Source organism: Neopelma chrysocephalum, unplaced genomic scaffold, assembly GCF_003984885.1.
Source record: "Neopelma chrysocephalum unplaced genomic scaffold, ASM398488v2 Primary Assembly neopelma1_43, whole genome shotgun sequence".
NCBI lineage: Eukaryota > Metazoa > Chordata > Aves > Passeriformes > Pipridae > Neopelma > Neopelma chrysocephalum.
In genome coordinates, this window is record NW_020897702.1 from 6,577,168 (window position 1) to 6,589,823 (window position 12,656).

A 12,656-nucleotide genomic window follows, 5' to 3' on the forward strand; every position below is an offset into this window, starting at 1 on the left:
GAGCACTGCTGCTGGACCCAGTCTGTCCCAGTCTGTCCTGGCCTGAATGCTGAAGCCTCACCACCGAGCTGGCTGGTTAAGGACAGATGTGGGTTCATCTCTAGCTCTTTTGTGGAAGAACTGGCATGGTCCAGCCTCGCAAAGGGGATAAATAGGCTGTTGCATGTTGTGTGCTGTTGCTGACAGGGCAGGAAGTCTGAAGAGCTTCACTACTTAATTTACCCACTCTGGGGCTGAGTGGCTATTTCTGAGCCAGGATTCCCCACTGGGATGCCTGGGGATCACTATGCTCATGGGGAGCTGACTGCTATCCAAGTTTTATTAGAGAGCTTTTCTCTAAGCTAATACAACATTATGTCAATTGGTAGTATTATTTACATAAATAAAAGCCTTATTATTGGCACTATTAATTTTAATATACTGTCTCCTAAAACCTGAGGAATTAAAATAACCGGACTTGAAAAAAAGACTTGAAGTTATATTCAGTCAGGAAGATCAACCATAGTTATGGAAACAGAAGGGCTTGTACTCACCACACCATCACTGCTGTGTAGTTTGATATCCATCTGTGAAAGAGCTTCAATATTCCCAGCTTGTGCTTTGATATTAATTCCTCGTGGTGCATCCATGCTCAAAGATCGTGTTGGTGATTCCAGCCTGAAAGCAGGAGCAGGAAATTGGACAGTAGCACAATCTCATATGTCCCTTTATTTTTGAAAAATAAGTAAACTTTGAACAAGCCCTTGCAGACTCTTGCCTGAAGTCATATAAAAGATGCAGTTTCTTTTTTCTTCAGGTAGACTTGAAAAGGAGGTAGCTATTTCAAAAACCACCAAAGCATCCCAATTGAAAAATATAGATTAATTCACGATAGAAATGCAAGGTATTAGTTCAGACATAACTACAGATTATTTCAGTATAACAGTAATTTAATCTTTGAAACTCATTTTTACATTATTTAGTTTGAATTTATTTTCATTTTTCACATAATACGACCTTGACATTAATACAATTAGTGCAATCTGGAAGTTTTTTTTATCAATAGGAGTTTTGACACTGCTACTAGACCAAGATTTCACTCAGCGTATGTGTGTGTGTTGTTTAACTAGATGACATCTGAAACTCAAAAACCATTAACTTAATATGAAATAAAAATTACTCAATATAACAAACTGAGAGTTGCAAAACCTGCAGTGCCACAAGATGGCAGGAAGGTACTGCATTAGCTGAGTAATCCCTTCATCAGGTCACCTGTGTAGGATTAATGATTCCTATTTTCCAAAGAGATAAGGCTTTGTTTCTTCAGAATTTTGCTATCATTTCCATGGGAAATTCAGTAGGGATAGAAGTACTAACTAAAATTTATGAGAAAGAAAGAAAAAGCCCAAGCTTAGCTACAAGCTAGTGACTTTTGACTGTTACCTAGAACTGCTTCATCTGGGGACACTGGGAACACTGTAGGATCAGAATTGATACCTATTAGGTTTTGATCCTGAATATTTGCTCACCCTGATGACACCAGCCCTAAGTTTATACTATCAGCCAATATTTAACAGGTGAATATGAAGGCTAGAGAAAGTGAGTCAACTGGTGGTCCCTGTTTACTTTACATCCTTCTTACCTTTCCTATTCAGTACATTCCCTGGACACATATGAAATATTGTGGGTTTCATCCATAGCGCAGAATGCAGATGCGCGTCCCTGTTCCCAGGTCTGCATGTTCTTTTCCACTGTGTTTTCTGGAAACGTAGAGGAGGCTGTAGGTGTGTGGGTGTGTGGGTGTGCGCGTGTGTGCTCGCACACATATGCTCACACGATCCCAGCAGATGCTGTGTTGGTTCCACAGCTGCCAATCCGGGTGAGTAGAATGCTGTGCTCCAGCAGTCCTTTACTAGGTATGCACCAGGTAATGAGTGCAGACCCTGACTGCTAAAGGAATGAAATGATTTTACACACAGTCCCGATGTAGCTGTCTGATGGGTTTAATTTACTATTTCAATTCTTCCCTCTTTTCCTGTTACTTCATTAAAACTAGAATTTAAAAGAAGTCAGTTTGTGCTCATGAGAAAGTTCAGTTGTATCTTTGAATTCTTAAGAAGCTAAATCCAGCTGATATCTTAAAACCTAAATCCATGATATCTGAGCACAGTCACTAAACTTCAATTTTTTATCTCCAAATCAGTAAATAACTCAAGCAATATTGGCTTATCACTGCTGGCCAGAGGTAGCAGAAGATTCTATCTTCTCTGATCTTCAAAGGTCCTTTCCAACCCAACCCATTCTATGACTTTATGTCTCCATGATCTGCCTCTCCCTGACGTCTCCTGGGTTAGTCACCTTCAGTTAGTTTAAGTTCCAGACTGATAATTTAAAATCCTAACAATGGATAACTGCATCATGTTTCCATATTGGGACCATATCCACGAACCAGTTTGATGCCTTATCCCATGAGTCCGAGATGGCACAAACTTCTGTCATGATTATGCTGAGTTAAACGGCATGAGTATGCATTTGTTCTGCATCTGCATCAGTATCAGTAATCTTTATTAAGCAGTGTTTGGGATTTAACAGCTTTTGTATGACTTTTTGTTTTAGATCCCTAGATTTATACTTCTATGAAATGGAAAATCAGTTTTTCCCTGAGTGATTTACATGGAAAGTCTGCTTCATTGGAATATTTTTCAATGAACATTTGTATGCATTATATAATGAAAAATTAAACAAAGTTTGTATTTTCAATCTTTAAAATTTAATATATTTTCATAAGTTAGTGTCAAGGTAGCTTAATATAACTTTGCCATAGTTTGTGTCATCAAAAAGCTATAAACATTGAAATAGCTCATGTTCTTTTGTAAAGTACTTCACCTGTATAAGCAATCTATATGTAGGCAAAAATTTTTATTTTTAAACTGTATTGAATATCACAAGATGGAGGACTGGGACAGATTTTTGAGAATATATCAGATCTGGAGCTGAAAAGCAATCAAACACCAGAGAAATATTTCTTACTTTCTACCAATATTAATGCTGGCAAGAAGCCTACAGACTTCAGAAGCATTTACAGATTTATAACATGACTTACATATAATTTAAATTACATGGCAGAATTACATTTGCTATATTAATCACAATCCTAAATTTCTCTGTTTATACAGGTCCCATTTCTAGATTAACTAAGGGTGGATTTGCCTAATAAAGCACATCATTGGAGCTTTCTGGTAACAGAAACTGTAGTGAAACAGTGAAGTGGAACTATTATGTGTAAGATTTTAGCAAAGGCAACAGCCAATAACACTAATGATGTATTTCCTTGTACAGCATTCAAAGGTTCAGTGTCTGAAGTCCAGATGTACTAAAAGCGAAACAGGCACCTAGTGTGACTGAGCTGAACCTTGACTTTGAATGTCCCTTCTCAGTCCCCCCATTGATGTGCATTCCTCAAAAGTCTTGGCAAAACGAGAATTTGGTTTGTTTGCAAATGCTGGAGGGTGCTTGGAGATTCAGAGGGCAGAAATGGATTGTCTTAAGAGTTTTTGGTTATTTTACAGTGTTTGCTCAAATTCGTGCATTAGAATGATGAAGGAATATATTATTACCAGTCACTTTATCTTTTTTTTTAATTACAGACACATAAATTACATTTAACAGGATGGAGTGAATGGTCTTTATAATCTAGAGGAATTAATCTATGTAATGTGCTGTCCTAAATGAGACATCTGTCACAGCCTGTATCTCATTTAGGAAGATTGATTCTGTATGTAGGAGTAGCTTCTAGGTACTGTGGTAGCTGCCAGAGGTCAATTAGGAAGTGGTGTGGTGCAAGACAAATTGATCGTGACAGCACAACATTTGATGCCAAGGACCTGACACCCCATTATATGTGTCCTGAGGAGTACCCTGGACTAGCTGTTGCCTGTCTCTGCCAATTGGATGCCCAGAAAGGTTGGAGCACATTAGGCATTCTCTAAGAGATCCTAGCTTTCAAGTTAATTTAATACAAATGTCACCCTGTTCATGGACCCCAAACAGTTCCAAGAGAGAACCAAGATGTGGAGAGCTCAGGCAAATGGAAGAGTTCCCTCAAAGCACATTTCTGATTTGAATTAAGATACTCAAGTAGACATATCCACAGAATGTAAATCAATGCAAGCCATTCTAGGCCCACTTGTGGAGTAGGTATTTTGCCTTGCTCTCCTTCACCCTGATCCCTGCAGCCAGGAAAACTGCACAGTGTCAGCTAATGAAAGGCAGGGAAGGGTGAGGGAATAGGCGGTCCCTGTTAATATTTTTTAGCTCTGTCACCTTCTGGCTATTGGTCTTCCATAGTCCATTGCAACTAAAGCAACAGATTACAAAAAAGATAATATTTTCATTGCCATCTTCTTACTTGTTGGTAAGATAGTTCCAGGAGTTGACTATACTGTCTTTGCTGGCTGCCAAGGAAGTTTGGTGCTGAGGTGTGCAGAATAATTTGTGAAGGATTGTGTGAAAAGTCTTCTGAGGGAATCTTGGCAGCATCAAGGCTCTGGATCAGAAACAACCCCAACAACCTAAAGGCTTGGAGATTCCCCTTTTCCTATAAGCACGTTGCTAACTTGTAGAGATAGAAGATCACCAGAAATTGCTCAGCTGGTTGTTAGGGAGGATGTGAGGGCAGTGACAGCCTGATGCAGTTGTAGTAAAGCAGCAGCTGATACTACCTGTTCATGCTGCAGCAATATTGATCTAGTTTTTCATCCTGTTCTGGCAGGCATTAGAAGGATACTTTACTGATCTAGAAAGCTGGTTTTAGCACTGCAGAAGGAGTATCACAATTTTATTTACCCCAAGTTTCCTACTGCAGTTTGGGGTTGCTTGACTCTTAGAGCAGGAGAGAGGAACCAGCCTGCTCTTGTGAACTTGGAGAATTGTTTAGTCCTTGCTTCCACTTTTTGATCTTTCCAGCTCATTAGTCATCATCTCTTCTGAATTCAATGGAGAGAGAATTCCTTGGTATGACCTTAGGTAGAAGTTCCCCATCTGCATGCATTCTTCCCAATACCTACCTGAGGAAGACCACAGTAACTGTGGTTGGACTGAACAGGTAGACAGCCTCTAAAATTGTGGTACACCCAACAACTGGTGTGCCCATACTTACATACAGTAACTCCTTTTTTCCCTCCTTGCTTTTTGGTTAAAATGGCCTGATCAATTTTACCACACAGAGAAGATTTCATGAAATGCATACCTGGCACAAAAGTGCTAAAAGCAAGGTAAAGAATTTAGCAGTGCATGGTGTATTAAGTATTTGAGTGAAATATGTTCTTGTATCAGTAAATGAGAAATTTGATTTTTGTATTTCATCAGATATGCTAATCTATCACTTCCACTTCTCTAATATGCTGTCTTACTTCCATAGTGCTTTAGAATAATTAAAATAAAAGGATCTATGCAAAAAAGGGGACAAATATATATATTAAGGTTTGATTTTTGAAGAAAGTAATATGAGGAGGCAGAAGACAGTGAAAGATCCCACTCCCCTTTTTTTCTGCCATTTAGTAGGACTGAAGATGCTGCTTCAGACTTGTTCCTAGGCATTGATAGGAGAGCATGCATGGGAAATACAGTATTAGAGGAAAGACTGAAGAATACAAAGAAAAAAGGAGATATAGCATTGTAACTCAGGAGAGCTGGAGCTGGAATACTGGTACTTGTTCCACTGGTGTGTGTTTCCATATTGTTTCCCCTGAACTTCCTTGAAGATGATAAACTCAAACCTGATAAGACTGTCTCCTACTCTTCTTTTCCAAGTAGACAGCTGTTTGACCCACCTCTGAGTAAAAAAACTCCATGACTTCTCAGACTTAAAAAACATTTTCAAGAAACAAGGTGCTTTGACTAAACTGTTCCAAGGCTAAATAAAGCCATGTCAGTGAGTTCAATAAGGTTGCCAGTTATGGCACTGAAGATCTGATCCTGCAAGCCTGCATTCCTGTGAAAGTAAACACTGTGCAACTCTTCCTGTGCATGTGTACTTAAAATACTAAGCTTATCTTTTTATAAGGGCATGTAGTGATAGGAAAAGGGGTAATAGTTTTAAACTGAAAGAGAGTAGGTTTATATTAGATATTATGAAGAAATTTTTTGCTATGAGGATGGTGAGACACTGGGACAAGTTGCCCAGAGAAGTTGTGGATGCCCCATCCCTGGAAGTGTTCAAGGCCACGTTGGATGGGACCCTGAACAACCCGGTTTACTGTAAGGTATCCTTACCCATGCCAGGGGGGTTGGAACCAGATGATCTTTAAGGTCCCTTCCAACCCAAACCATTTTGTGATTCTATAACCAAAACATCTTTTTCACATTGTTAAGTAAAGAAGAAACCCTCATATGCCTCTAGCATGCTATGAACACCTACCCCAGAGTTCAAATCTGACCTTGGAAAGGTGAAAGGTGAACAAAAATTAAATCAGCCAGTGACTGGAAGTCATGGAGCAGAGGAAGAATAGAAAAAGTAAGAAATAAAAGGAAAAAACCCCACATGAGATAAAAATGGTTAAAAAGGAAAATCTTTACCCTGTCGAGGAACTATTGTTTTGAAAGTCAAAAAAGCAACCTTTTGGGCTTAATTGGCCTTGGTTCTCTGTAGGTGTCTGCTTTTAGCCCTGCTTTTTGAATGCATGTTAACCTTTAAAAGGCAATAGGAGTATATTGACTTTTTGATTAGTCTGAAAGCAGTTTAATTCCCCAGCAATGCAGCTAAACATTGTAAGAGAGTAAACCCTAGACAGAGCATACACTAGTAACACAGGAAAAAGAGATTGTCAGCATCTATTTATGGTCCAGCATACACAATTTCAAACCATATCCTCTCTTTATGAGGAAGCTGGATTCCTGTTGACACGAGCTGAGCAAAACTAAGCTGGAGTTCTAGAGGTGGAGAGTGAGCAGCAGGCACAGACTGATGCCAACTGCCAATTCTCACTCATATTTACTTATGTCCCAGCAGCTTGATGTTTTGAGGTCAGGCAAGTGTGTGTGTGGGGCGATGTAGCAAGAATATGATTACCCAAAGCTGAGGATCTTGGAGTTCTGCCTCGTGTCTTTTGGTTGCTTGCCAGAAGGTCCAAAGGCAAAGAAGGACAAAACAAAAGAACTGAGATCTCGGTCTTGGTATATGCCTCATTTTTGTTTTGTTCTGTAGGAGTATTTTCTTTGGAATGGCTCCTAATATTACATCTTCTTGCAAAGAGAAACAGCATGTTCCAGTAACCGCATATATCTTAAGGACATGGAAGTGTCAGTATTCAACAGTAAACTGTGATAGCTCTTCCTGAATGTCAAAAAATAGGAAATACTAATGACTCAGTAAATCTTCTTCCCTGATCAGTTTCTGCACATTAATGAAAATATAGCAGTTTTCACCTATATTTTCTCAGTCAAGCCTTGGCACAAAATTCTGATTTGATATAACTTCTATAAATCTTTCAAATGCTGACTGATTTTTCTTTCTAAAATGTCCCATTTTGCATCACACATATTGAATTCCTTCATTTAAAGGCGGAATAATTGCTTCCTACCTGGATGACACTCTTCCATATTTCTTTCATTCACTTTGATATTCTAAGTCTGAGCTTCACTGAGTTAAACTAAATGAAACAATGAAAAAAATTGACTGAAAAACTGCATCCATTTTTCCTTGTCAAGCCCATTAGTTGGTCAATGGTCATATTACATTATCCCAATTTTTGTAGCTTGGTTTAAAGAAATAATTTTCCAAGGGTTATTGCCTCTGGGAGTTGCTTGCACTAGGACACATATTCTGTTTTAGTAAGATTAATGTCAATATCGACAGCTCCCTTACAATGAATTCTAAGTCAATCTATTATTTATGCCACAATAAAATGTAGTATGCATACCAGTATATTTTTAATCCCAAATTAAAAAAAAAACCTTTTGTTAATTTTCTCCCAAGTGAATCTGGCTCTTTAATTGTAGAAAAATTTACAGGAAAACTTATAGTAGCACAAGATACAGCTTAATATTAAAATTGTACTTTCAACTTAACTATGCTAAAACTAGTAACTCTCCAAAATAAAGTTTTTGTGACAGTGATAAAAAAGATCACCAGTCTCTTCTGAAAATACAGAAAAATTGTCTGATAACATGACAAGAAAACAAATAGGGTACAATTGAATTCAGAGAAACATATTATGAGGATGTCTGTTTAGAGGAAAGTGTACATACACATGAACTTCGTTAGAGAAATGCCTTGAATAAAACAGCTGCTCATAAAGCAGCTCATTTTCCCAGGAATTCTGCAACTTTAAAAAAAAAATCTTCAGTGGTCCTATGTTGCAATTTAGAGCCTATAAAATAGTGGAGCAATTTGTTGTAATTTGATTTTAAAAGTCACTTTTCTTCTTGATTCTTCTGCTTATTGCTTCAATGCGTTAATGAAAATGGCATTTTGAAGGGTCCATCATTTTGTCTCCAATCACCTAGGAAAGTCTCAAAATATGCTGTGCTTTGCTGACAGCTTGTAACAATTCTGACCACTGAAAATAGACAGAAATGTTCATTAAATGCACATTCCAATATAACTGGGATAATATCATTGTTATTATTGAAATGATAAAATCATGGAATGGAGAAACCAAGAAGTTAGATCACAAATACTGACTAGGCTTAACTAAGCAACCTTTAGGGTATGCATTTTCTAAAGCTAAAACAATTTTGTAATGACCTTACAGAATATTGAGCTCCCGCAGTAATGGATTCTTAGACTCTTTGTGCGTTTTACATTAGACAATCATTGTATGAAAATAAAATAATAATTAATCAGATTCTATGGTAAATTCATTTTTCCATAGATAAACTAAATCATTTATCCCTATTTATTCATATATTTAAATCATTTTGTCCATGGACTTATTACAAGTTTATAACTCAAAGAGCTTGGATGTGGAGTCAAGTCTGTTACTTGCTCTAATGCTGAATCGTGGTGCCTAAATTTTAAACATTCCAACATCAGAGATGAAGGACCTAGGAAAGTTGGCAATCTGATGACCTAAGATTAGAAGAAGAGACAGATTGTGCTATTTTCCTGACACATATTTGAAGATTCATAAGCTTTAAGAAATAAGTCAATTACAGGAAGACATTGGAGATGAGTTGTGCAGAGTAGGATAGAAAATCAGAAAAATCCTCAGAACAAGAATTTCTGGGGTCAATGGAAAAACTATAGGAGATAATAAATGTAAATGTAAACACAAGCATGGTAGGCTGACACACAATTATCAAGATTAGTATAAAAAAAAGTCTCAATTTGATGCAGAAGATATGCAAAAGTTTTTGAAGAAAAAAGAGATTCAGAAACTTGATAGCAATGAAAATATTTAGACTGTATTTTGAAATTCTCCCAGTCTTAAGTGAGTATAAGACAACTATGGATTTTTACCAACTAAGAAAGGACACTTCTTTTAGGTAGATATGATGATGTCATGACTTTCCTGAAAAGATAAAGTTCTAGCATGGCCAGGACCTCCAAGCTAATTATTAGCTTGGAAGGACCCATTATCTTGTACCTGATATCAAACAAGAGCCAGTAATTGACAGCATTTACTAATCCTAGTTACAAGGTTATATTAACTATAATTAGTAATTTAGATTAATTTATGAAATATTGCGTTACAAGCGGAAAAGCTTTACTCTGCAATTTGAACATTTCCCAGCACAGTGAGTGGTCTTGTTTCTTATGATGAATTTTCATTTCTTCAGATCTTAACCAAACATGGTGTAGTCGGTAAGTGCACAATTCCTCTAAAAAAAATGCAGTTGCCTATAGTAAGGAGGTCCCCTGTGCACCCTTCAAAATAAATAGAGAGAAATAGGCATAATTAATCTGATCTATCTTAGATGTCTCTCTAAAATGCCCTAACAGTATCTGTTGTCTTCCACCAAGAGGTGATGAGATATGGTATAGGTATTTACACCTAGATGTCAAAATGAGTTGATTCAATTCAACTGCCCAAGTAGTTGTAAACTCCTGGGGACATGCTTCAGCTATATTAGTCTCTCAGCAAATATATCTGTGTGGGTGGTATGTGGGAGGATCCCTTCCCACTTCAGTGAATGAATGAGTGAATGAATGAATGAACAAATGAATGAATGAAAGAATGTTTTTGCTTGCAGAGAGAAGAGCACTCTAAATCTAGATGGGCATCTGAGATGCATCTGCCTATTCTGGGCACACAGAGGTCCTCTAGGTTTGGACTCAGTTATATGAATGCAGCCTATATATGTAAGAGCTGAATGGTAACCAGAGCTGTGTGCTGAATTATCAGCTAAATCACATGCATGAACAATGAAGAAATCTTTTAGGATCAGCAAAAATGTTAGTCACATGCAGATGAGGGTTTTTGGTATGTTTTCAGTTTTTACCTCTACTACATATATATGGGAAGTACGATTGATTTTTAAATAAATAAATCTATTGGGTCTTTTAGCTTATTGTGTCTTATGCAAAAAATGAACAAGGATAATGATCAAGGGAAGAACCCTGAGGCACTCTATTACTTTTGGTGCCATTCTTAAATATTGGGAGTATCCGCTGCTCTTGAAGAGTCAGCTGGTATATTCTTCAGCATATTTTCCTTTCCTTTAAATTAAATTTAAAAAATCTTATCATAGTTTTATTTCTTGAAATAGCCTGTGCTTCAAGTTTGTTCCATATTTATGTTGTAAATCTGAAATGCATGGCAACAGAAGATTCCAGTACAGCTCAGTTATGAGATTCCAGATCCATGGGAATTGTTCAGCATAAGCACAGTAGGCACTAACTTATGGCTTAAGGGGGATCTCCGTTCACAAGCAAAATTACAAAGCCAGATTTGAATAACAGATGTTTCCAGCTCCCAAGGTTTTGGTTAACAGAATTTTTTTTTACATAAGCAATGTAAAAGAACTGTTCAAAGTTCTGGGACAAATGCAGTTAGTTACATGTTCTCTTAAAAAGAGAATAAAACAGCTCACAGTTTTAATGGTACTTTGAAAAGACTATAAAAGCAATTTAAAACAACATTTATTCAAAACACATATTCAAAAACATAGCAGATCTGATTATTACAGTGTACTCATTTGTTTACTAGTTCTCCATCCATCTTCAATATTGAGGTGTTTTTGCCTGTTTGCCCACTGTCACTCAACACTGAGTTGTTGAAGGAATGAAGACTAAAGATTAGACTGAGATACGATTAAAATAGAAGCTTCTCTCAAGACTGACAGTTGTGATGAAGAGTGGTAAGCAGAGCTAATTCAAAAGAGGTCTCTTTGATGACCTCAATTTTATGATGTGCTGACACTCCAGGTAATTAAAAATGGCCAAGCCCCCACTGAATGTGATTGAATCTGGCACATCACAGATGTTTCCAGCATGGCTATAATTTTCAAATTACTTTAATAATATTATAAAATAACGTATTGTATTATAAAATAACGTATTGTATTATAAAACTTTAATCTCGTATAACAACACTATTTGCATCACTGTTGTAAAAAATGTTTAGTATTTTCATTATGAGTAGTTTCATAAAATTATCTTCCACGTTGAAATTTTCCATGCCTTTCTTTTATATATCTCAAGCAATTTTTTATTTAATATTTAGAAGCGTAGAAAGATTTCAAGTAACTGGAGTTCTTCAGTACCCGCTATTTATAGTGTCCACATGTTCTTCATGAAAAGAAACACTCAAGTGAAGACGCTTTGCTGACAAGCAGGTCATACCCTTCCCCTCTTGTGATCCGTTAGTACAGTGTCTGAATGTGCCACACTGTCACCAGAGTCCTCACAACTGAATTTTCACAACTGCACACATAGACTGAGGGAGAGGGGAAAGAGTGAGTAGCAAGGGTGCACATGCGCAGTGTATCTTGCAAGAATTACTGTTACCAGGAAATGTTTCCTTTTCTTTTTCCAGTGTTTGCCCACCGCACATCCTTATGGTGAGTGTCTCCTGTTTCCTCCCTCCTCCCCAGCTCCCTTGTTGTAAGTGCAGATAGGTACGTAGGTGAAAGATTATGTAAGGGATGATCAGCTCAACTCAACATTACATCTTAGATCAGTGACAGCACAATCACAGACTTACAAACAGGGCTCCAGGTGGTCATCTGCAAGGTGCCTAGAACTGCGACAATCACTAATGAAGTTTTCACGGTGGCTTGCGCTCTGGTGGAATATGTTGTAATCACTGATGACAGTTCACTTTAGCAAACTCACTGAGCAGTCTGACATCGTCAGGGATCCTGTTCAACAGTGTAGGTGCCGAAATCATTACAACTTTACTCTTTGCACTACTGACATAAGCAGCCATGGAAAATACTAAAATGACCATTTTATACAAGCAGCAGAAACAACTCCTATTGATTTTAATGTGTTAAGTGACATCCCTGAAAAACTGAGGCTTTAGGAAGAACATCAACCACATGACTGGCATAAGTGAAATTCATTTATGACAGTGGGCAGAAGCCTGGCATGTGTTGTCAGGGAGATCTTACCTCGCAAAAAGGCCACTAACATCAGTGCATGGATTTCATCTCCTCCCGTTACTGAGGCATCTATCTATCTATCTATCTATCTATCTATCTATCTATCTATCTATCTATCTATCTATCTATCT

General features: G+C 37.4%; 1 protein-coding gene across 4 annotated transcripts in view; it reads right to left on the bottom strand.

The window, feature by feature from the left end:
• SGCG (sarcoglycan gamma) overlaps nt 1–12,656 on the bottom strand; it is a 118,560-nt gene that overhangs the window by 3,234 nt on the left and 102,670 nt on the right. For all 4 annotated transcript variants that reach the window (XM_027677887.1, XM_027677886.1, XM_027677888.1 and 1 more), the window contains one exon: nt 534–657. In XM_027677887.1, coding sequence (XP_027533688.1) covers nt 534–657 — 124 coding nt within the window. The remainder of the gene's footprint in view (nt 1–533; nt 658–12,656) is intronic.